This window comes from Dama dama, chromosome 18, assembly GCF_033118175.1.
Source record: "Dama dama isolate Ldn47 chromosome 18, ASM3311817v1, whole genome shotgun sequence".
In the NCBI taxonomy this organism is placed as follows: domain Eukaryota; kingdom Metazoa; phylum Chordata; class Mammalia; order Artiodactyla; family Cervidae; genus Dama; species Dama dama.
This window is the reverse complement of record NC_083698.1, coordinates 88,494,936-88,521,083: the sequence shown is the minus strand read 5'-3', so window position 1 is coordinate 88,521,083 and position 26,148 is coordinate 88,494,936. Positions and strand designations below refer to the sequence as shown.

At 36.4% G+C, this 26,148-nt stretch overlaps 1 protein-coding gene across 2 annotated transcripts in view; it reads left to right on the top strand.

Moving 5' to 3' along the window:
• TNPO3 (transportin 3) overlaps positions 1 to 26,148 on the top strand; it is a 74,567-nt gene that overhangs the window by 31,789 nt on the left and 16,630 nt on the right. For both annotated transcript variants that reach the window (XM_061165753.1, XM_061165755.1), the window contains 13 exons: positions 2,594 to 2,737; positions 5,366 to 5,541; positions 6,269 to 6,407; positions 7,477 to 7,623; positions 9,860 to 9,967; positions 11,665 to 11,756; positions 13,737 to 13,876; positions 16,505 to 16,696; positions 19,510 to 19,601; positions 20,470 to 20,546; positions 22,315 to 22,375; positions 23,188 to 23,328; positions 25,889 to 26,005. In XM_061165753.1, the coding sequence (XP_061021736.1) occupies positions 2,594 to 2,737; positions 5,366 to 5,541; positions 6,269 to 6,407; positions 7,477 to 7,623; positions 9,860 to 9,967; positions 11,665 to 11,756; positions 13,737 to 13,876; positions 16,505 to 16,696; positions 19,510 to 19,601; positions 20,470 to 20,546; positions 22,315 to 22,375; positions 23,188 to 23,328; positions 25,889 to 26,005 (1,626 nt within the window). The remainder of the gene's footprint in view (positions 1 to 2,593; positions 2,738 to 5,365; positions 5,542 to 6,268; positions 6,408 to 7,476; positions 7,624 to 9,859; positions 9,968 to 11,664; positions 11,757 to 13,736; positions 13,877 to 16,504; positions 16,697 to 19,509; positions 19,602 to 20,469; positions 20,547 to 22,314; positions 22,376 to 23,187; positions 23,329 to 25,888; positions 26,006 to 26,148) is intronic.

Sequence of the window (26,148 nt, the reverse complement as noted above, 5' to 3'; positions counted from 1 at the left end):
CTTTCTGCCATTAGAGTGGCATCATCTGCATATCTGGGGTTGTTGATATTTCTCCTGGCAATCTTGATTCCAGCTTGTGACTCATCCAGCCCAGCATTTCAAATGATGTACTCTGCATGTAAGTTAAATAAGCAGCGTGATATTATATAGCCTTGTCATACTTCTTTCCCAATTTTGAACCAGTCAGTTGTTCAGTGTCCAGTTCTAGCTGTTGCTTCTTGACGCACATACAGGTTTCTCAGGAGACAGGTAATATAGTGGAACTCCCATCTCTTTCAGTTTTCCACAGTTCGTTGTGATCCACAGAGTCAGAGGCGTTAGCATAGTCCATAAAGCAGAAATAGATGTTTTTCTGGAACTCCCTTGCTTTTTCCATGATCCAGTGGATGTTGGCAGTTTGATTTACCTTTTCTAAACCCAGCTTGTCCATCTGGAAATTCTTGGTTCCTGTACTGCTGAAGCCTGTCTTGAAAGATTTTGACATAACCTTGCTAGCGTGTGAAATGAGCACAATTGTACGATAGTTTGAACATTCTTTGGCATTGCCTTTCTTTGGGATTGGGATGAAAGCTGACCTTCTCTAGTTCTGTGTCCACTGCTGAGTTTTCCAAATTTGCTGACATTCTGAGTACATCACTTTTTTAACAGGATCATCTTTTAGGATTTTTAATAGCGCAGCTAGAATTCCATCTCCTCCACTAGGTTTGTTTGTTGTAATGCTTCCTAAGGCCCACATGACTTCACATTCCAGGATATCTGGCTCTAGGTGAGAGACCACACTATCATGGTTATCTGAGTCATTAAGTCCTTTTTTGTATAGTTCTTCTGTGTATTCTTGCCATGAATACACATGAAATGTTCTCTTGATATCTCTAATTTTCTTGAAGAAATCTCTAGTCTTTCCCATTCTGTTGTTTTCTTCTGTTTCTTTGCATCGTTCATTTAAGAAGGCCTTCTTGTCTCCCCTTGCTATTCTCTGGAACTCTGCATTCAATTGGGTATATCTTTCCCTTTCTCCCTTGCCTTTGGCTTCTCTTCTTCCTCAGCTATTTGTAGAGCATCCTCTGACAACCACTTTGCCTTCTTGGATTTATTTTTCTGTGGGGTGGTTTTGGTTACTGCCTCCTGTACAATGTTATGAACCTCCATCCATAGTTCTTCAAGCACTCTGTCTACCAGATCTAACCCCTTGAATCTATTCATCACTTCCTCTGTATAATCATAAGGGGATTTGATTTAGGTTATACCTGAATGGCCTAGTGGTTTTCTCTACTTACTTCAGTTTAAGCCTAAATTTTTCAATAAGGAGCTCATGATCTCAACCACAGTCAGCTTTTTAAGTATTGTTTTTACTGACTGTATAGAATGTCTCCATCTTTGCCTGCAAAGAACATAATCAATCTGATTTCAGTATTGACCATCTGGTAATGTCCGTGTGTAGAGTCATCTCTTGGGTTGTTGGAAAAGGGTGTTCTGTAACCAGCATATTCTCTTGATACAACTCTGTTAGCCTTTGTTCTATTTCATTTTGTACTCCAAAGCGAAACTTGCCCATTACTCTGGGTATCTCTTGACTTCTTCCTTTTGCATTGCAGTCCCCTATGATGAAAAGGACATCTTTGTGTGTGTGTGTTTGTGTGCTAGGAGATTTGTAGGTCTTCAATGAATTGGTTAACTTCTTCAGCATTAATGGTTGGGGCATAGACTTGGATTACTGTGATGTTGAATGATTTGCCTTGGAAACAAACAGATCATTCTATTGTTTTTAAGATTGCACCCAGGTACTGCATTTTGGACTCTTTGTTGACTGTGAGGGTTACTCTCTTTCTTCTAACGGATTCTTGTCCACAGTAATAGGTATGATGGTCATCTGAATTAAATTCTCTCATTTGAGTCCTTTTTTAGTTCACTGATTTCTAAGATGTCGATGTTCAATCTTGCCATCTCCTCCTTGACTGTGTCCAGTTAGTCTTGATTCATGGACCTAACATTCCAGGTTCCTGTGCAATATTATTCTTTATAGCATCAAACTTTACTTTCCTCACCAGACACATCTACAACTGAGTGTTTGCTTTGGCCCAGCCAGTTCAGTCTTCCTAGAGCTATTAGTAGTTGTCCATCCATCTTGAGTGGTGCTGTACGGCATGGCTTATAATTTCATTGAGTTATGCAAACCGCTTTGCCATGACAAGGCTGTGAAACATGAAGGGGCTGAGATGATGAGTGCTAAAGACAATTCTCTTTATAAGATTATATTAATACAGAAGTGGAATCTAAGAAATTTAGTTGTTTCTGAAACATGTATCTTTGAATCAGTCTCTACCTCTGTGTAGCTCAGCTTCTCAGGTTAGAAAGTGGAGATAATAAAGATAATAATAGTATATACATACTTGTACAATTTTAGTGGGGATTAACTGAATTAAGAGCAATGAGACAGTGTCCGGCAAGTAAAAAGCACTTGTAACTGTTGGCTGTTATTGTTACCTTTCTCAGTGTCATACCTATAAAGTGATTGTAAAAAATATTTCATTTTTTAACAATGTTTTAAATGTAAAAATTGGTATTATTTTTATAATTTTTTTCTTCTTTTCAGATGACTTGTGTAGAAAAAGCAGGAACAGATGAGAAAATGCTTATGAAGGTCTTTCGCTGTTTGGGAAGTTGGTTTAACTTAGGAGTTTTGGACAGTAACTTCATGGCTAACAATAAGTTACTAGCACTCCTTTTTGAGGTTTTGGTAAGTAATGGCTTCATTTATGAACTGGCTTTTGTTTATTTCTGGCACATAGTCACTTATAGTAACTGCCCTTATGGGATATAAGAGTGTTTTCAGATTTTTGCAGTGTGAGTAGGAAGTGTATGGTAAGAAAGCAGCACTGTGCCTTCCTTGTTGCCAAATATCAAATTAAGATACTATTTTTAATGCTCAGAATAGAATGTAGTTAGATTTAAGAGAAAAGTAGTCTTATATGTAAATCAGTCATTTACATATTAAAATTCAAGTAACAAAAATACCATTGGCATCTTTTTCGTTATTTTTGAAGTATTAAGTTGTGTGTTTCTAATAATGACCATTGGGTGGTTGAGACAATTACGGATCAGAATATTATCTTTGTAGTTGAGATAGTTAAACATTAGGGTATGTATAAGATGAATTTTGGGTTTTTGAGATTAAAAGTAGTGTCTTTTTATATATTGACTGGTACATTATATACTGAAAGGTACATTTCTTTCTTAAACTTTAAAAGTAATAATGCCTAGTAGTACATTGCTCTCTCGGTTGATGGGAGTGCTTAAAATAAGACTAGTTTTTAGAACAAGAAGCAGCAGTATCTTGAGCACAAATGTTAAACCGACCTTTGGAGGTGGGTGTGACTTTGTCTCTTTCTCCCTGATGGTTTCCCTTCCATGAACTCTGTATTTCCATACTGGGTGTATGCTGGTACACTATTTAGAAGATGACAGCGTGATATTAATTGATATCACTGTGGATTTAAGAAAGAAAAGGAAAATGGATTCTTCAAGGAGACGTTTTAGATATTATATATAATGTTTTTAGTGTATTTTTGCTGTCATTCTTGCGTCAGAAGCTAAAATTCAGGAAAATTAAGATGCTAGTAATTTGCTAATCATCGTCTTTGTGTCCATGTCTGTTGATGCCATACCTTAGTGATAGTAATTCTGATTTTCATCTCACCAGTTTGTGTGAAAGAGTAGTCAGTATTAAAAAATTCAGGTCCCACGTTTTAAAAAAAAGTATATAAATATGATAACATATGAATGGAGGACAGTCTAAAATACACTTCAAACTTCAGTGATGACTCTTGGAAACTGAGATTGGGGTAAAGAACAAACTAAGTAATGTGCCAGATATATTGCTATTATTTTCTCTATTGATCCAGTGTCATGACCAGTCCTCTGTTACTTAAGAGTGTTTCTAGAGTCAGGGTCAATATATTCTCATTCTTATATTCTTTCAGTGGTTTGCAGTCATGCCACATAAAACTAAATAGTTTAGTTTGCTTTATGCTAGGGCTTCCCTGGTGGTTCAATTGTAAAGAATCTGCTTGCAATGTAGGAGACTGATCCCTGTTTGATCCCTGGGTCGGGAAGGTTCCCTGGAGAAGGAAATGGCAACTCAGTGCAGTATTCTTACCTGAGAAATCCCATGGACAGAGGACCCTAGCAGGCTACAGTCCATGGGGTCGCCAAAAGGGTTGGACACAACCTAGCAACTAAAGAAATGCTTAGGCCAGGACCTTATTATATAGCTTTTTTTCTTATAGTTCTTTAAAAAAAGTATATTTTAAAAATAATACTTGGTATATACAAAGAGTAAATTTGAACCTTTATTTAACTTTTGAAACATTGTAGTACAATGAATATTTTGAGTTCACCACCACTCAAAGAATAACCTAATGAATAATTTGTGTCTTTGTGCTTTTCCAACCCTGCTTTTATAGCTTTTTACCCCCTTGGAGATTTTAAATGTCATTGTTTTTTATTATTCACAAAAGACCGGTATGCCTTCACTAAATTTATCCAATCTCTGGGATGTTTAATAGAACCCCTAGAGGCCTCCCTCCTTGAACCTTCTAATATGCTCTAGTTTGTATCAACGTTGCTCCCAGTTGTCATCCTGGGGCTTTTCTTTACTCAGCTTATGGATTGGATTAACCTTTTTTTTTTGACCCATCTCAGATACTTTCCTCAGTAGGATATGTGGGAAATAAATACTGAGTTTTTGCATGCATTCTTGAGAAATATTTTTATTTCATTCTTAATGATTTAGCTTAGATATAAAGTTCCAAATTCAATATTTGTTTTCTTCAAAATTTCCAAGTTCTTGTTTTCCTATATACTGGCATCATTGCTAATGAGGTAAATAACTTGATTTTTGCTTCTTTCTGAGTTACCTTCTCTTTTCCCCAGAAACTTTTAGAACCTCTGTTTAACCTTGGTATTCTGAAATATCACAGTAATGTGTTAGGTTTCAGTCCTTGATACTTGTTGAACCTTTCTTTTCACTTTAAATAGTGCTTGAATATCAGAAAAAAGATGGAGACGATTTCCATGGAAAATAGGGCAGGGAACACAAGGCATTCCAGGAGGGACTAGTAAATGGGAGAAAACATGAATTTTAGAAGTCATGTGACCATGATTGAAGTACCAAAAGGCAGATTTGCTTGTCAAATAGGGAAATAATAGTCAGAAATAGGAAGATTGATGGATGTTGTCTTGTTGAAGGCTATGAATATTAGGCTGTTATGCATATATAAAGTACATGTTCAGAAACAGGCTTTAATTGCTCTCCTATTGGATTACAGCTTAATTATCTTACTTCTCTATTCCTGCTACCTCCCAGCAACAGGATAAGACCTCATCAAACCTACACGAAGCTGCTTCAGACTGTGTGTGCTCAGCTCTCTATGCCATTGAGAATGTGGAAACCAACTTGGCATTAGCCATGCAACTTTTTCAAGGAGTCCTGACATTGGAGACAGCCTATCATATGGCTGTGGCACGTGAAGATTTAGATAAGTGAGTAATTATTAAGGGCAGTAGACCATACAGCCTGGGATTCTTTTAAGTCACCTTCTGTTCATCCATATTTTGCCACTGAAGCCCTGTTTCTAGCTTCAGTTATTCTTTAGAGTTTACAGCTAAAAAACATATCAAATTTTAACTGTACCTTCAAGTTTTAACATCCAAAAATTTTCTCCAAATTATGGAAGGAAATGAGATTGAAGAAACTTAGAGTCTTCATCTCCAAATCTCTAAGACATGCTGTCACTTAAGTTTGCTAGATTAAAAAAAAAAAAAACCTCCATTCTTCATGACCCTGTGTAAATATATACATTGCATCCTCAAGATGCTCTGCTATTCACCTCTGAACCAGAAGTGGCAAATCAAATGCAGAAGGAGATTTGATCATGCAGAATAGTAAGTTTTAGCACTTACAGAGGATAAGGCTGTAAGAATTAGGGATGACCTTTGGAGTATCAAGTGTAATTTAATGGGAATTTTCTTCAGATGTTTTAATAATTGAGAATTTGAACTGACTTAACTTACATTTGCTTATATGTTTAAAAGTATATGATTTAAGGAAAGATGTTTGTTAAGGAGATTGTGATGCACCATAGCAAATAATCACTACATGTCTCTTAGGCCAAGGATTGTTTCTTTATTTGATTAACTGTGTCTGTGAGCATGTACACGTAATATACAGATATCTGACTTGGTGTTCTTATTCCTCTTTCCTTTACAGAGTTCTGAATTACTGCCGTATTTTCACTGAACTTTGTGAAACTTTTCTTGAAAAAATTGTTTGTACGCCAGGCCAAGGCCTTGGGGACCTACGAACTCTGGAACTGCTTCTTATCTGTGCAGGGCACCCTCAATATGAGGTAGTGTTTACACTATGCTGATGCCATTATTTTTCAAATTGTATGTTGCATATTGTCTACATTCTGTTACCTCCTATCCAGCTTTTTATTTGTGGGAAATTGTAGTTTTATTTTTAATTAATGTCATAGAGTTTACTCTGCTGTGAATTTTTTAAAAAATATATATATATTTCAGCTTCTGCTTTGATTCTTTTCTATTTTCCTACTTGGTTTTAGCTGGGCTGACTGGTACATAGCATGAAGGAACCTGTTAGAAAGAAAGCTTATTACTTTTCCACTGAGGCCCCCTCTCTAAGCTTTAGTTATTATTTAGAGCTTTATAGCTTAAGAAATATACCAAATATTAACTGTACCTCCAAGTTTTAAAAGCCAAAAATTTTCTCCAAATTATGGATGGAAATGAGAATGAGATTCAAAGGACTTAAAGAGTCTTCTTCATCTCCAAATCTCTAAGACATGCTGCCACTTTTAAGTTTACTAGATTAAGAGGAGAAAAAAAAAACCTCTGTTTATTCAAAAGGCTTTATCTCCTCTTAATAGTATAAGAAGTGAGAACTCCCAAGCTCGGTTAGTTCTATTTAAATAGCTTCATTTTGGATCTTTGATGGAAAAAGGATGGTAGGGCCCCTCTCAAGGACCCTGAGGAATTTCTCTCCTTTAAATAGTGCCACATATAAGATAAGCTGTGGTTTGTACAGGTATTTGTAGGTTATCTGCTGAGAAGTGTTTAATCTCAAAAATAAAGAAATCGTTTCAGAATTTAGGGAAAAAGACTAAATTTTAACGAGATTTCTTTATCTGTTCCTCTAAATTTAGAATCCAGTGTACTGCTAGAGAAGTTATCCCAGGCCTAGACAGAGAATGTAAAGCCAGTCATTCTAAATGTTGAGTTTTGAGTCTAACATGGAAAAATAATTTGGGAAGATAATAATCTGCTAGAGAAAAGGTGGCTGCTAAACTGATTTCACTCATACTAGTTTAAAATGTTTCTTTCCTATTAGCCCTAGTAATAAAAAAACTGCCTTCTTTTCCAGTCCAAATAAACCATGTTTTCTCTTTATTTTGATAGGTAGTAGAAATTTCCTTTAATTTTTGGTACCGACTAGGGGAGCATTTGTACAAAACGAATGATGAAGTTATTCATGGCATCTTCAAAGCTTACATTCAAAGGCTGCTTCATGCCTTGGCTCGCCACTGCCAGTTGGAACCAGATCATGTAAGTTTTTTTCTCTATTTAATCATGTCTTGATTTCCTCTTTTCAGTGCTAACTTGAAAAGGAACTGAAAAGATAGAGAATAAAGCTAATGGAATCTGCAGGTTTTCTGTCACTCTAGCTTACACTGAGGAAGTCAGTACCAGTTTAATGAAGAGTGCTATGCCTGTGTAGAAAGAAATCAGTCCTGCTGAGTCAGTAATTCTTCTGGGAATTCACCTTAAATAATTCTTAAGAAAAAAATTGTTATGTACAAGGCATTATCTATAAACATAAAATATGGTAAATCCATGTACAAGAGTATAGAAGAGGCAATTCCTTGGGGAGCCAGTGATTAGGACTTGGTGCTTGCACTGCTGTGGGGCCCAAGTTCAATCCCTGGTCAGGTAGCTAAGATCCTACAAACTGTGCCATGTGCCCTCCCCACAGAAGAGTTTCATAGAAGAGTTAACATAAATTATTATGTAGCAACTTGATGGATCATAATGCAGCAGTTAAAAATAATTACTTGAGGGACTTCCCTGGCAGCCCAGTGATTAAGACTTTGCACTTCCAATGTAGGGGATGCTGGTTGGAGAGCTAAGATCTCATGTGCCATGCAGCCAAAAAAGTAAATAAAAATAAATAAAACCAAAAGAAACTATAGAAAAAGTAATGCATTTTAAAAACAATAAGTTGAGATAGCAATAGTTGGTATGCTAAATGGAAGAATGAGAATGTAAAATTTGGTGCTGTGTATTTTTAATAGTATAAAATACGTGGTTGGATTAAAACTAAACACAAAAATGAAATAATTTGTGTGAGGACATGGAAAATAACATGACTCTCCCCTGAACACATAAATGCAAGTTTTTGTTTATATTACTTATGCTGATTTTATAATTTAAAATGTAGAAATAATCTATTTGCTTAGAAGAAAATATACAAGAAATATTATAAAATAGTTAATTGGAAAATGCTTCACACATTCTTTGCTTAGTTATTTCAAATTTTATAGTGTTTATTTCATCATTTTGGTTGGGTGGTTTAATATCTGTCCTTCAGCCTATAAATTGGAGTGGATTTTTTTTTTCCAATTACTATTAAACCTGGCATGAAAACTGTCTGTTCTCTTTATCTTAATATTAATGTTGTCATCTGAGTTATGGTATTTTGTATTTCCACAGAACTTTAGTGATGATTTAGTTCAGTGGTTTTCACTACTTTTTTTTTTTTTTAAACTGAGGAATTCTGTCTTCAGCTCTAGTGTTTGGAAGCATGATAAGTAAATAAAAGCAGGGCTACTCTGGTTTGAATGGCTGTGTTTGCTTGATCTCTTTCTTCTCTTTCCTAGTTCTGTGGTACCATTTCCCTTGTAGGTAATTCCATACATTTGTAGGTGTGCTGTGCTTCATAATTCATTATCTCATCCGAGTCAACCGTTATTTCCTCCTCATTCCTTAACTTTAACTTTTTTCATCTTAAAGCAAGAATGTTGAATTAGATCAGCAATTCTCAATAATACTAAGGGCTTTTTCCCAGAAACTCATTGTCCAAAATTCTTATACATACCCATAACCATCTCACAATTGGTAAACCTTAGTGTACTCACAGGAGGATGTTAGAATAAGAAAAACTTCAGAAGCATGAAATGTGAATGATCTCTGTCTTTTTTAATGAAAAATTTTAAATATACAGCAATGGTGAAATAATTTTATAATGAACATCTGTATACCTACTACCTAACTCCTACCATTAATATTTTATTACACCTGTGTTATGTGTCTGTGCACTTATATAAAATTCTTTTTAAAGTCTAATATTCTGTTGTGTGTCTAGTTGTAGTAATGGTTGATTTTGGTAGGCCTTGAATCATAAAGTTTCAGAGACTTATTCAGTAATAAAAAGCTAGACTTTAATAGATATATATATATATAATAGATATATATAATATAATAGATAGACTTATATTCTAGAACACTTTCCACCTCCACCACTCCAGATTTTTCTAGCAACAGGGTAGGATGTAGTTTGGACATGCCAAAAAAAGTTTCTCATAGTAAAGGTAGAGGATAGGTTGTATTGATTTGACATACCTTAATGTTTGAGATACTTTCTGTAGTAAAATGTCTTTGTGATTTATGCAGTTTATCTTTTTATTCATTGGGACTGAACTGCTTAATGGTTTTTTTATTCTTTTAAAAGTTAGTGAAAGCCTTAGTGCGTTTAAAACAAATGTTATCTAATTTGAAATTTCAGGAGGGCGTTCCTGAGGAGACTGATGACTTTGGGGAGTTTCGGATGCGGGTGTCAGACCTGGTGAAGGACTTGATTTTCTTGATTGGATCTATGGAGTGTTTTGCTCAGGTAAGCCCATTTGAAGATTCTAATCAGCTTTACCAGTCATTTTAATTGTGTTCACTTCTGTGTCTTCTCTAAGTGTTCCATCTTTTTCTTCAATCTTGATGGCTAAATGGGACAGTAGATATGCAGGTGCCTAGCACACTGCCTGGCATATAGTAGCTATGTTTGTTTAGTATCTTACAAGCCAATTGCAGTGAATAGTTCAGTTATTTTTTTACACTATATTCTTGCTAGTGAGAGCTGTTCCACTTGTACCATTGAAATGGAAGATCATAGATAAACCTTAAAGCCGCCAAGATACTTAAAGGGAATTTGGACCTAGCCAGGAAAAATAGACAAGTTTTTCTGCTTTTAATAATTATGTATCAACTCCTGGCAATCCTAGTTATTTGGCATTTCCTTTGTTCACAGTTATGGTTAGATTCCTTTGCAGTTTCATCCCAGAGATGACTGTAGTAGAGTAGAAGAGTCATGGCCTCAGGTTTTCCTAACAAGCAGTGGCATTTTAGGTCGTAAGGTTACAGTCATCACCATTCCATGTCACCTAACATTAGCATAATATCAGCTGGTTTTCATATTGCTGGATCATGCTGTCCATCCTGAAATACTGATTTTGATGGTTTATCAGTCATCCTGAACTGACCTAATTTGGAAGATGGGTAACCCATGCATTTGGTGTATTTTGGGGTATCATCTGATCTAGAAAGTGTTAATATAATTGTAACTATTTTTCTTTATATTAAGCGAAGTGTGTTTCTTGACCTAATTACAAAGGGTTAGGGATTCTTAGAAAGCAGATTTAAGTGAGATCCCCACTAAATCACAGGCAGATGCTCTGCTCAGATTTCAACTCTTCTCTCACTGGCTCCGTGACTTTGAACCAATTACTTGTTCTCCAGACCTCAGTCTACAAATGTACATTAATTGTGAGTCTTGTCCAAGATGTGTACCGTGGAACACCAGTCTCATGAGATGTTCTTTTCTGGAAAAAAATAGTTCTGTCAATTAAAACTGGAAAATGACCTAAATAGTATATTTAAAGTTTCTGTGAAGTCATACAAGAGAATTGTTTAATTTCATTTTACCTAGCAGTGTGTTATTTGATTACAGAAACCTTATTTAGACTAACAGCCAGTCACATTCCACTGATGGCTATATCCCTGGGAAATTTTAGGACATCTCTGAGTATTCTCTTTGGTCTCTCCCCACCCACCCTTGCTTGGACATGGTATTGTGATGGGTGCTTCAGAACAGCTACTTTTTAGGAATTTAATCTGTACTACTAGTGTTGATGCAGACAAGTAGTTAAAATAATAAATGTAAAGCCAGTGCATATGCGGAGGTTTTACATTATGATTCATTTTTAAGTGTGTTAATGTATTTATCAGTTACCAGAACCAGGAAAAGACACTCATGTAATATGTTTTGTTTTTTCCATAATACTATTTTGTAGGGGCAGACGATAATCTTGATATACTCTTGGGAATCGAAATGGATTTGTTTCAAATATTAAACTAGTATTGATTTAGAGTTAGTGAAGATTTGAAAAATGAAAATACTATTCTCCCCCGGCTCTGAGAGATAATTAAATTTAGAAACAAGGGGCTGAGTTTATTTTAACTAACAGGTTTTTTGTTTTGTTTTGGAACTCTATTCTGTTTTTCTTTTAATGGATCCATAATCCACCTCTTCTTCTCTAGTTATATTCTACTCTGAAAGAAGGCAACCCACCCTGGGAGGTGACAGAAGCGGTTCTCTTTATCATGGCTGCTATAGCAAAGAGTGTTGATCCGTGAGTGTCTATAAGTCTTTTGCTGGGAACTCTTAATATCAGAGGAAGGAAAATTGCGCCATTTTTCCTCATGTGGGATATGTTTGGAAACTCGTAGAACTTCTTTCTTCTATAATGCTGTCTAGTCTTCTGACTTCTAAGAGTCTAGTTCAGAGTAGCATGCATTGCTGATATCCATGTTTTAAACCACATTTTCTAGAGTTAAAATTCTTTTGTTCTTGATGCTAGGAAAAGAATGCTGATTTATTTTTCCAATCCAGGCTCCCTTGTGAAAGTTGGTATAATGAAAAATTTATTAGACTGTTAAATTGTTGGCACTTGCTTAAAAGCATTTGAATAGGCACTAATTTGGCTCTCACCTGCTTTTGTGATCTTGGGTAAGTTATCCTTGCAAATATTTATTTATATTGTTCTCCTTTTTTCCTGTCTTGGAGAATCATTTGTAACTTTCAGAGAGGCATGGCATAGTTATCATATCTCTTAAAAGAATAGCAAAATCTAAAGGGCAATTATTTTGTTATTGCTGTTGGAAATTTTAAAATTTTTAGAATTTGATTTCTCATTGCTTAGCAAAGAAATTTTATTTATTATTTCAACATGAATCCTTAAAAACAGAATTTACTTTATTCTGTGAGTTTATAAATTGATGCTGATATCTGTCAAGTTTTCCTGTATTCTGTGTAATCAGACTCCTGCAGTTGAGCTCTCTGTACAGGGCTTTGGTTGGAGAGATGGTTAAGGCATGTATTCATAAAATGTACAGTGCTTCTTTCTTAGCTGGCTTTCAGGGTCTAGTCAATGAAATCTTATATACTTTCTAATCAAGGAAATATTTAAGGAGATCGAGTTGGTTTGTTTTTCTCTATTAAGAAGTTGGTCCTGAATCACTTATCATACTATTTGCTTTTAAACCCTTTTTGGTATCTTTTGGAACCTTCAGTAACAGTCTGAAGATATTATGCTAATGATCTAACTGATTTGTGATTGTGTATGAGAAAGGATGTGTAGAGTCTCAACACTAGCTTAGTGCCTTCAGGAAACTTAAGGCATAAATGAGAGAAGATTTTATTTTGTTTTTTCTTTATCCACATTTCACGCCAACTGCATGATTACAGGTGTGGGTTTGTTTTTGTTATTGTTTTTTAATGTATAAAGGGCTTAATAGACTTAGTTTATCAGGAAGGAGTGTTCTTGTGCTAATCCAGGATTTATTTAAACATCTTTCATTTCTGGATTACGTTCTGGTCATTTGGGGGGCATCCTCCCCTCTGCTTAAAAGAACTTGAGCCAGTATCCTAGAGGGGTGAGAAAAAGAGAAGGAAAAGGAAAAAATAAACTCATGGAGCTGTGAAAAGTATTTGGATAACTTTAATTTTCCCTCATGTTTTAAGTCAGAGCACCTTTATCTATTCCTGCAGCTTTTGTTCTTGATTCTTTATAATCAGTGAGCTGGCCCACCCATGCTTACCTGTTCTTAAGGTTTCCATTATCCAGCCATAAGAAATCTTTTGGAGAATAACAACTAATAGGAAGTGGTCTAAAAGAATTATTTATTCATTTAGTTATTCAGCAATATTTATTTATTGAGTGCCCACTATGTGCCAGGCGCTGTTCTAGGTGCTGCAGATACAGGAATACATAAAGTGAATTCACTAAAAGACATTGGTCCACAGTAAATGCCTACCTGTCCAGTTTGAAGAGCTTTATTTGATAGCAAGATGTGTCTTTAGACACTTCACTGACATTCAGAAGATTAAGGAGCAGTGTGCTTCTCAACTGAAACAATGATAACTTCCATTTCTGTCTTTTACCCCTTTATGAGGGTCAAAAATTTTTATACCAGATTTAAGCACTTTTATCCAAATGGTTACTTATTTAGAAAGAAACCCTTAGCAATGATTTGTGTCATTGCAGCCTGTTTTATGGCCATAACCTCACCTCTGAAATTGTTAACTCTGAGTGCTTGCCTTCTAAACTCAGGGAGAACAATCCGACACTCGTGGAGGTCCTAGAAGGAGTTGTCCGTCTCCCGGAGACTGTGCATACAGCTGTGCGCTACACCAGCATTGAGTTGGTTGGAGAGATGAGCGAAGTGGTCGATCGAAATCCTCAGTTCCTTGGTATGTGTGAACACTCCCCTCTGCAGCTACTGCTTCTGAGTTTTCTGATTTCTTTCTTCCTCTCTTACTTTTGCTATTGTTTTCCTACTTTGTCTTTTATTTATAAATAGGCTGTTTCTAGACACTGAGAATAGATACATGAGTTACTGCTCAGTTGGTACATTTTATAATCTGATCACAGATTTTGGAGAAATTTGAAAATTAGATCTCTAGATAGGTTGACACTTTGCTACTAGTACTCTGCTTCAGCATAAATATTTCTGTCTTTGTCAGGCTTTGGCATAGGCTTGAGCTAATCAGACTCTCCTGTAGTTCTAACCTAGAAGCAGGCAATAGACTAGAGCTAAGGGGAGGGCATTTCAGTGTTAAATACATGCACTATTTAAAAACTAAGAATTATTATTGAAACTAAGTAAGGACAAACTAAGATGAAGAGTGTTGAGTTGTATAACCTCTTTCTGTCTTGAAAAAATAAAGATCATATAAAATAATTTTAGAATTGAAAGTAAGTTTAGAAATAATTTCTTCTAATTCCCTCATTTTCAAGGTAAGGAAAGTGGAGTCCAGAGAGACTAAAGAATTTATCTAGGTTAATATATATAAAGTCCCACTGATACTCAAGACTGATTCATTCTGAGAGTTTTAAGAATCCTTAAATTTGTGAATATCATTAAGTTTGATGTGCTGTGCTTATCTCTCTTTTTTTTGACTGTGCTGGGTCTTTGTTGCTGCTCAGGCTTTTCCTAGGTGCGATGACCAGTGGCTGTTCTTCAGTCGCGGTGCATGCGCTTCTCATTATAGTGCCTTCTTGTGTTGTGGAGCACAGGCTTCCATAGTTGCAGCGTGTGGGCTTATGCTTTGCAGCTTGTGGGATCTTCCCAGACTGAACCCTCTCCTGCATTGGCAGGCAGATTCTTTACCACTGAGCCACCAGGGAAGCCCTGTGCTTATTTTTATCATTACCTTTTGACTTGATTTTATTTTACACATGATCTTTTTTTTTTATTGCCTGAAACCCTTACTTAAAAAGAGTACTTGGTGGTACAGTGGATAAGAATCCGCCTGTCAATGCAGGGGACATGGGTTCAATCCCTAGTCCAGGAAGATTCCACATGCCACGGAACAGCTAAGCCCATGTACCACAACTACTGAGCCTGCGTGCTGCAACTACTGAAGCCCGTGCGCCTAGAGCCTATACTCTGCAACAGGAGAAGCCATAGCAATGAGAAGCCTGCCCACCACAACTAGAGAATAGCTCCCAATCTCCAAAACTAGAGAAAGCCCAAGCTCAGCAACAAAGACCTATCATATCCAAAAATAAAAGAGAGAGATGTGTGTTCCTGTTCTCTTGTATCTGTATACAGAGCATATGATAGGTTGGCTTACATTGTAGTTGAGCTGCTTTCAAGTTCAACATACCATTAATTTTTTTTCAAAATACCTAATGTCTAATTCTTAAATTTCTTCACTTATGTGCCACAACATTTGGCTTTCTTTTCTGAATGTTTTTTCCACAGAGAAACAAAGTGAGTTTACCTGTTTGTTAACACTTATCATTCAGTACCACCTTGTATCTCGTTTAAATTTGTGTCTCAGTTAGAAGACACAGTGCTACATATTCATACTTACTGCAGAATAGTCAAAATCACAAATATTCAATTTGAGAATCACTGAGGCCTGTAGTATTGGACAGGGAAGCCTGGCATGTCCATGGGTCACAAGAGTCAGACACAACTGAGCGACTGAACTGAATAGTATTGGAGTTACTTGGATTAGGTTTTAGATTCTAGTTCTGATTCTCATGCTAAATAGGCTGTGTGTTGTAGGAAAGCAGGGGTTCCTGCTGGGTTGCTGCCTTATTTTTCTCATTAGGCTAAAAATGGAAATAACTTTTAAATGGGCTTTCAGAGATTATTTCTTTTATGATTTCGTATGAGGTTACTGTATAGTTCACATAAAGTGTTCTTTAAACAGGTATGATTTTTCTTAGGGTTTTTTTTATAGAAAAGCTTTTACAAAGCAAAGGATAACTAGGATTTGCTGTATAGAAATTTGCCTATAAATTGTTACATTGGTAACAAGTAAGACATAATGAATTAATTCTTCTCAAAGTACTAAGGATCTGTCTCTATGGTTTTTATAATTATAAAGATGTAAGTATAAAAGTGTCAGCTTTAGGTAACTTGTCATTGTCCTGATTAATGTAGGTGATTTTTTTTTTTTTTTTTACAAGCAGTGATTAATCTCTGAGTATTGTGGTACTCTCTGAGTTTTATCTTCTTTCTTACTTTAACTGTATTCTTATTACTTGGATGGTTATATCCACCAATGTTTCAAACTGAGTCAGTGGTTTTCAAACCATGCTTTGTGAAGCCCTAGCAATAAGCCCCAGCTCATGTCCACAGGTAAGAAATGCAAGATAAATAGATAGGCCTCGGGGCTCTCTGACACTCTTTGTCACTGAGATCAGCTCCATTTTTATATGTAAATACCTTGGGGTTTAAACATATTTCATTTTTAAAAAATGGTTCTTTTGCTTTAAAGGAGAATATAAACCTCTGTTCTAACACCTAGAAGTTTTCCTTCAGTTTCAAATATGTAATCTTTATGTATGACTTTTCCCCTTAGACCCTGTGTTGGGCTATTTGATGAAAGGTCTGTGTGAAAAGCCTCTGGCTTCTGCTGCAGCGAAAGCAATCCATAACATTTGCTCTGTTTGCCGAGACCACATGGCTCAGCACTTCAATGGACTCCTGGAGATTGCCCGTTCCCTTGATTCCTTCATGTTGTCTCCAGAAGCTGCTGTGGGCTTGCTAAAAGGTATTTACTTAAGATATTAAGAAAGAATAGTCTCTAAGCCACTTCTGGGGATTATCTTGTGTCAGTTGTATCCCCCTTTTCAGTTGCAGTTTACTCAATGATGAGGAAGGTCACTTTGGGAGGAGAGGATGTTGATTATGTGTGCATGCATTCTTAGAATGTTTTAAGGCTATAGAACTAATTCAAAGTGCTTATAGAATTTATATCATGATCCTAGATTTTGAGTGGAGTTAACATACTGGAACTAAATCATAGTTCCTTTTTGAGTTGGAGCATGGCATCCGGTCCCATCACTCCATGGTAAATAGATGGGGAAACAGTGGACACAGTGGCTGACTTTATTTTTCTGGGCTCCAAAATCACTGCAGATGGTGAAATTAAAGACGTGAAATTAAAAGACGCTCCTTGGAAGGAAAGTTATGACCAACCTAGACAGCATATTAAAAAGTGGAGACATTACTTTGCCAGCACAGGTCCATCTAGTCAAGGCTATGATTTTTCCAGTAGTCATGTATGGATATGAGAGTTGGACTATAAAGAAAGCTGAGCGCCAAAGAATTGATGCTTTTGAACTGTGGCGTTGGAGAAGACCCTTGAGAGTCCCTTGGACTACAAGGAGATCCAACCAGTGCATCCTAAAGGAGATCAGTCCTGGGTTCAGTCCTTCCTTCATTGGAAGGACTGATGTTGAAGCTGAAACTTCAGTACTTTGGCCACCTGATGCGAAGAGCTGACTTCATTTGAAAAGACCCTGATGCTGGGAAAAATTAAGGGCAGGAGGAGAAGGGGACAACAGAGGATGAGCTGGTTGGATGGCATCACCGACTCAATGGACATGGGTTTGGGTGGACTCTTGAGAGTTGGTGATGGACAGGAATGCCTGGCATGCTGCGGTTCATGGGGTCGCAAAGAGTCAGACCTGACTGAGTGACTGAACTGAACTGAACTGAAAGAATAAAAAGGGAAACCAAATAAACATTGCTATACCAAAGAGATAGGTAGAAATTTAAAGGTAGTGTGCCCAGATCAGTCCTGTAGCTCAAAGCCAAGGGTTCTGGTCACTTAGTGGTCTTTAACCATTACTAATCAGTTTACACTGAATGATCGAGAGGCAAACAGCCAGGGTAGTGATGAAACTCAAAATAATAGGAGAATTAGAGATATTAATACTTGGGGAAGAGACTTACAGGAGTGGCTGTTTTTAAATATTTGAAGGATTATTTTATAAAAGAGGGAGCAGATTTTATTTTATGAGTAATTGATTATTGACAGTTTACTGGCTTTTAGAAAGAAAATTCTTTCTAACCATGCTTTCTGCAAACAGATTGATATGTCCTGTCGGGTAGTGAAGTTCTTACAGCTGGTATATCAAATAAAAGATTGGGTGATAGGACCTTTGCAGCATCTTTTAAGTTTCTGTGAGTGTCAGACAGCCTTGTCCGGATTGGATGACTGTTAATGTGTCAGCTAACTGTTCTTTCTCACTTCTGTGATCAAGTTCCCTACCAGCCAATGTAGATATGCATTTTTTAGACAGACTTTCTTTTTTAAGCAGACTTTCATTTTTGTTGTTTTTCTTCAGAGGCATAGATAATGAGGCATTAAATCAGGTCATATATTTTCTTCACTACTAACTGTGGGTATTGCTGCCATCTTGTAATTTTCTAGTGAAATTTAACCTTGATGATAGCATGACAACTAACTTGTAATAAAATGTGGTATCCCAGTTGTATTGGTGGTTTCTTTTAGATGGAGAAACCTTTTTAGTAACATTCTTTTCTGTAGGGATGGATTAAAAGGAAAAATTGTGTTAGATTTTTACCCCCTCTAGTTTTAAGTAAAAAATTTAATTCATCCATGGTTATAGACTGTTAAGAAAAATCATTCAATATTTTATTCAAATTTGAAGGTTTGAATTGATTACTGTTCTGTTGAATAAAATTTTAGGAGATGAAAAAATAATAGTCAAAGGATATAGCATAATGTGTAATCCTTTGGATGTTAGGGAGATACTTCAGCATTTGGTAGGGATTGTGACACAAGGGAAGCTGGATAGGAAGGATCTGGGCCTTCTGTCCCCACTTTAACCTACCTACCTCTATTTCTTTTTTAATTATTTTATTGGAGTTCCAAGTTAAGATTTTATTTGGGGAAAAGGAGAAAGGGGAGATTTTTGCAATTATTTAAAAGTGAAATAAAGACAAACTTAACTATTACTGTTCTGTCCAAAGCACTCATTTTTACAGATAAAGAAACTGATGCTCTGAGATAATGTCTTACCCAGCTCATAGGGTCTGTTATAGTAGAACTAGAGTTAATCTCTAATTTCAACTCATTCTTCCAGTAGTAATAACAATAATGTCCCTATTTCTCAGACTTCTCTGATGATAAGAATTGCTTATAGTACTTATCAAAAATAAAGGCTGTCCTTGATCTCTGGGAAGTTTGAGAACCATTGTACTATGCTATATAAACTAGCTTTGGCATTGGCCTTGTTAAGGAGCTTTTTAAATTCTTTGAAGGATTGGAAGTGGAGAGACATATTTTAACATCTTTAAACCAGTAGGCTACTGAGGAGAAATAATTTAATATTAACTTCAGTTGTGAATGTCAATGTGAAAGTCTGTATGGTCTTCCTAAGCCAAATAAAAAAAGCTCAACCATAAATAACAAAGTACTATAATTTAAAAACAGTGCTGATCTTTTTTAAAAAAATAGAACCAGTTAGCCTTTGTAAGCCATATAATGTAGACCAATGAATTACTTCAGTTCGGCTTTTATTTTCTTCATTTGTGTCATCCTTTGTCTTTCAGGGACAGCACTTGTCCTAGCCAGATTACCTTTGGATAAGATTACTGAATGTCTTAGTGAACTATGTTCTGTTCAAGTTTTGGCATTGAAAAAGGTGAGTCTAATTAAGAGGTGAAACAAATATAGTATGTTTATATGATAGAAAGGAAAAGAGAAAATTCTTTTATTTGCAGGTGGTCTTTTAACTACCTAGATAAGTCAAGAGAATGAACTGAGACATTATTAAAATTAATAAATTTATCAAAGTAGCTACATATATGAAATAAGTATTCCCAAATCAATAGATTTTTACTGTATCAGAAATACCATTTAAAAGATACAGTAGAGAAAACACCATTCAAGTTAACTTCCAAAACCATAACCTACCATGTTTCCTTGAAGACTGTTGCGAAAATTTCAGCTCTTCTCAAATTGCATTTATGGTGCAATAGCAATGAACATACCAGTGGTAGTTTTAGGAGAACTTGATGAAATGACTCTAAAGTTTATCTATAATGATGTGCCGGTAGAAGTGTCTCTAAGAAATTTTAGGAAAGAAGAGGAAGCAACTTGCCTTACCTCTTAAAATATAAAGGTATAATAATTTTGAAGCTTTATATTATAAAATTATTATCTAAATATATATTATATAGTATAATACATATAATCTATAATATGAATGTCTATAATATCCTAATCATTATAAAAGTAAATGGGAAAAAATTAAATGATACTGTTTTCCACTGTACAATGATCATATAGTAAAAGTTAATATGCAGTCTTGGCCAGGATGCAGTAAGATGGAGGAAAATAGTTTGCTAATATGAATTTAAAAGTTTTTACCATTTTGAGTAACTTTCAGGGATCTGATGTAAGGAAATAGAGATTGGGACAGAGGTTGATGTACAGAGGCATATGTTGCCATGTTTGCTATAGGTTTGTATGTTTAATGACTGGGTGTTAATATCTTTCTGTCTCTTCAGCTGTTGTCTCAGGAGCCCAGCAATGGCATATCCTCAGATCCCACTGTGTTCTTAGATCGCCTTGCAGTCATATTTAGGTAAGAAGGGGAATGCCAGGTTCCTGCCCTGGATTAAAATCTCTGGTGAGACTACTATATAGAAGTAAGAAAGTGTTTTTTTTCTCAGCTTCTGAGTACCTCCTATAAACTGCACCTGTCAGAAGACTAATTTACTCCTATTACAAGGTGCAAAGGCAAATTCTAAGAATTTATTTTTGGTAAACTTTTGTCAAAAGACTTTAAAATGTAATTAATTCTTTTGGTCTCTGAATCAGTGATGCTCAAACTTTGAAAAGTGAAAGTGTTGGTCCGACTCTTTTGCGACCCCACAGACTGTAGCCCACCAGGCTCCTCTGTCAATGAAATTCTCCAGGTGAGAATACTAGAGTGAGGAGCCATTCCCTTCTCCAGGGGATCTTCCCTACCCAGGGATGAAACCCGGATCTCCCACACTGCAGGCAGATTCTTTACCGTCTGAGCCACCAGGGCTGGCCCTCTCAAACTTCAACGTGCATCAGAGTTACCTGTGGTGCTTCAGTTCCCAAGGCAGCAGATTGCTGGGTCCCATTCCCAGAGTGTCTGATGGATTGGATCTTGATAGGACCCAAGAATTTGCATTTCTTATAAGTTCCCAGGTGCTATTGCATTGTATTCCAAAGGCCATACTTTCATAATCATTGCTATGTAATAGTGTATGGGTGCAAACAAATAATGAAGTCTCTTCCATGACCAGGTGAAATTAAACCTTCTTTGATGTTAAGAGGAGCCTAACAATTAAAAAAGCATTAGAGTGACAGTATTCAGAGAGTGATCCTTTCTTAGTTGCATAATATAACTTATGTGTCCTATAGGTATATCTGGAATATCAATTAATATTTGTATAAAAACCTATGTGGAAGAAATTGAAACTGAGGTGTTGTTTTAGCTTGTTCTTGTCTACAAGTATCTTTTTCTGAGTTGGTATAATGCTTTTCTTGTATAATTAGGGGAGCCCCTGTTGCATACCATTCTGAGAGCATATTAACAGTCTTATTTCACAATAAATGAAAGAAAATTTGCAAAAGGTGAAATGCCTTAATGTAAAGAAAAATTATATTTTTTTATATTGGACTTCCCTGGTGGCTCAGCAGTAAAGAATCTACCTGCATTGCAGGAGACTTGGATTCAGTCCCTGGGTCAAGAAGGGAATGGCTCCTCTCTCCAGTATTCTTGCCTGAGTAATCCCATGGACAGACAAGCCGAGAGGGAGGCAGTCCATGAGGTCGCAAGAGAGTTGGACATGACTGAGCAACTAAACAACAACTACGACAGCAGATTTTTATTAAGTTGCTCTTGAGCTTTTTAAAATTAAAGAATTGTTAATCATAGTTTTTGTTTTTTCCTGCTTTCCTTCAAATTAGTGGATTCTAGAACTAGATAGATAGTTGAATTCAGTGTATTGTGGGTGGGCCCACATTGTGTATCATTGAGTTTAGACTAGAACTGTGGGAAACATCTTTTGGTAGACCAGAGTTTCAAAAGCTTTTACCTTTTAACTGGGAATGAAGCAGTACTTGAGTTTTCATAGTGGATTCAGACAACTATATTTATTAATTTGGAAAAAACTACATATTCAGGTTTACAAAAGGAAAAAAAATGAAAAGGATAGTTGTAGTGCCCCATACCTACAGCCCATGTACCCCAAGTTGACTATCTGGTTTTCTTTAATCAGTGAGAATGATACTAAATAAACTAACAGGGATTAGGGCTCTGTGTCCTTGATGAAATTGCTCTTCTTTCACTAATTTGGATCATTGTCTTTCCCCAGACACACCAATCCCGTTGTGGAAAATGGACAGACTCATCCGTGCCAAAAAGTCATACAGGAAGTAAGTACTAATCGATGCCTGTGGAATAAGGCTTTCTTCCTTTTTCCTTATAAGACTCTAAATAGGTAACTAAGGTGAGAAGGTTCTGTCTTCTAGGTTTGTAGGAAGATTCAGTTTGTTGATACGCATTCAGTATCAGTGAAAAGATGAATAGAACCATCCAACTAAATATATTTGATTTTAGATTTGGTAAGAAAACAGGCTATAAGGAAACACAGTGAAAGGCCTAAGTAGGAAGAGATTAACTGTGTGAATTCTAGAGTTGTTGAGAGGCCTGGTCAGTACTGGCAGAATGTTTTTGACAAAGCTGGTTAACCATCATAGGTTCCTCTTTGACAGTACTTCCTTTGTAAAAACTCAGGGTAACATGAGGATCAGAGGGCATGTTTTGAGAAGTGCTTTTCAGACTTAAGGGGAGAAACACCATTTATCCTTGAGTGTTCATTGGTATCAGATCTCTTCCTTTAACTTGTTCTACTTCTTCCCATCCTATATCAGAAGTTCAGAGTTTAGAAAAATAGAGATCTCTTTACCTTTTAGTAAAATTAGTCAAATTAGTCATGCTAATTCTGTTGTAAAGAATTACTGTGCTTCCCTTAAGGCGTGGTTATTTTTATTGGTGGATAGTGTATTGAACCCCAGCACATATACAGACACCCACTGACCAGAATCAGGCCATGTGTGTTCCTGTAAAGAAAGTTTTCCCCAAATTATGTAAAAGCCAAATCAGTTGTTACCAACTTGGGAGCGTTTTTCTCAGTACTTAGTTGTTCATTATTTTCTTCCTTGTGCTCTTTTCACTTTTGACTCAGATATGGCCAATTTTATCTGAGACTCTAAATAAGCACCGTGCTGATAATCGGATTGTAGAGCGTTGTTGCAGGTGCCTCCGTTTTGCTGTTCGCTGTGTAGGCAAAGGATCCGCGGCCCTGCTGCAGCCACTAGTCACACAGGTGAGTTCCCTGTAAGATGGAAAATGTAAAGGATACAGAGTTTTGAAATAGGAGGCTTTAGAACAAAAGCTCTTACTAATGAAATGAAACACTTCAATATTTCTTAAACACAAACTAAAAAATATTTGAAAGATAAGTAGTGCCGTGTGGTAGGTGTGTTATTTTTATGGCAGATAGCCTGTAATCTGTTCTGTGTAGTGATAGTCTAAATAGCAGCACATCTCAGTGTAAAATTCATAAATGGGAATGACTTTAATGAATCAGCTCTTATGTATTAAATATTAATTTCCTTTCTAAAAATGTGTCAAGTCAAGCTTTGCTGTTTCTGGCCTGAAGAGATTTTCTTCTTTCTTCACTATAGTTAGTTGTTCATATAAGTGTCTTATTTGTCAGGAAATAAATTTGACTCATTCAGTCAGCATGATTGGTATGTAATTATGGTGATGTGGCTCATTGTACATGACTCTCTGAGATCATATCATCTAGAATATTCTTTTGAGACACCTATGACTAGTGACTTAATTCACTAAGTAATTTATGTTGGAGTTAACCTAACAGCAGGGCCAGAACTAGATTTAGGCAAGTGAGGTGCCATGACCTAGAATTGACGGAGGCGAGGCAAAGTGCCAATCTTGCATTTGCAGGACTCTGAGCAAGTATCTTCTCAAATTTTGCACTCATCTGTGAGGAAAGCTCCTACAGGGCTTCAGGCTAGACCTCACCCACTCAACCTGAAGTGGCCTTCTCCAACTGGGCAGGGCATCTATTGGACCGACCCTGACAGTGAGTGCCCCTCAAGTTCTTAAGTTTTGCCTCACTCTTAAAGAAGCTCTTATCCTGAACCAGGGTCATCCTGTTGCTGTGTCAGTTGGCAGTTACATGATCACACTTCCTTAAATTATAGATTTGATTGAAGTTTGTAAAGGTAAATATGTTAACTGAATTTTTTTAGTGATTTTTCTGCGTTTACTATACCCTGAGTACAACAGTATGTGTTACATTTAGACTGTGTTCAGTTCTGGTCAAGTGTCTTCTTCAGTGCAATACGTTATGGGTCCAGTACAATGTGGTTTAATATTCCTTTGCTATTAGAGGATACGCCCATGACTTCTGGGCTTCCCTGGTGGTTCATATGGTAAAGAATCTACCTGCAGTGCCGGAGACCTGGGTTCAATCCCTGGGTTGGGAAGATCCCCTGGAGAAGGGAGTGGCTACCCAAGTATTCTTGCCTGGAGAATCCCATGAACTGAGGATCCTGGCAGGCTACAGTCTTTGGGGTCACAGTCAAACAGGACTGAGCAACTAACACTTTCACTCATGATTTTTATATTACTCTTTTGTTCCAATAGCATAGGGTAGCATCTTATATAGAAAGTATGTTAAAAAAAATCTGTGCACATGACCAAAAAAGTACAAATTCGAGGTCACTAAACTCCAGCCTGTGGGCCTGCCACTTGTTTTTTGTAAATAAAGTTTTACTGATAGTCATGCTTAATCATTTAAGTATTGTTTATTGGCCATTTTTGTGCTTCAGTGGCAAAGTTAAGTGATCAGAAGATTGTAAAGCCAGTAGAGCCAAAAATCCTTTGCTATCTGGCCCAGCCTATAACTTATTCATTAAGTACAGCATACAATTTTGAGTATACAACACTAAACAGATTCATAGCTTCCATCTTGTGTTCTTTTCATGCCATATGCTGATAAGAGCCAATTACTGGACCCTTCCACCCCACCAAGATCAAAGAATTGAATTTATGTAATAAGATCAAAACATGTGTGTTACGATGGCTTTTTTTTTTTTTTTTTTTGCTGCACTGCTTGAAATTAAGATCTTAGTTCCCCGACCAGGTATTGGACTCCTGGCCCCCACAGTGAACGCACTGATTCCTAACCACTGGATGACCAGGGAATTCCCATGTGATGACATTTTGAACAGATGAATGTACAGTGGCCTAATTTTTGGAGGATAGCAGGGTAAAAATTCTAAACAAATAATTTAAATACTTTTATTGTATTAAAATTTTTATTGTCCAGAGATCTAGATATCTTGATTAGAAACACTGTTTTTTACCCAAAAGATGAAATAAAGGAGTTTAGAAACCAATTTAAACAATGTCTTCTGTCTCCTCTAAAATGAGGGGCATTTGATACTTTGTTCCTGCTGTGGTTGTTTTTTTTTTTTTTTTTTTTAAATAATCATCTTTAATGCATATAAGAGCAACCTGTTGGTTAGAAAGTTTAGGTATACTTTATTAGGGCATTGCAAATCTAACAGAAGCCTTGGATAATAACTTATGAATAGTTCCAGTCTGTAGTATTATACAGCTCATCTACAGCATTGTTTTGAAAAGGTGAAAGGTCGACGGCTTGAAAGAACTCTAAATAGAGTACTTGAAAATTATTGAGCCCTATGTTTTAGAAAATGTTGCCAACAAGCTTTATTATGTTGTCTTAAAGAGAAGAGACCAATCTATCTCAGAATTTCTTCCCTCAGACAGATACTTAAGCTGATACTCTTTGAGGGATGAATAATCGAACTAATTGGTTTTTCCCTTGGCAGATGGTAAATGTTTACCAGGTACATCAGCATTCCTGTTTCCTGTACCTTGGTAGTATCCTTGTGGATGAATATGGCATGGAAGAGGGCTGTCGGCAGGGACTACTAGACATGCTCCAGGTATGTTCTCTTGGAGGGTCTGAAGGTCTAGCAGTGTGTTCTTCACCATGTCTTTAATTCTTTTGCTTCTTCAGGTTTCCTTCTCAGGCATAATGATTTCCTAATATGGAGGTAGATCTTCCTAGATATTCTGTGGACAGGCC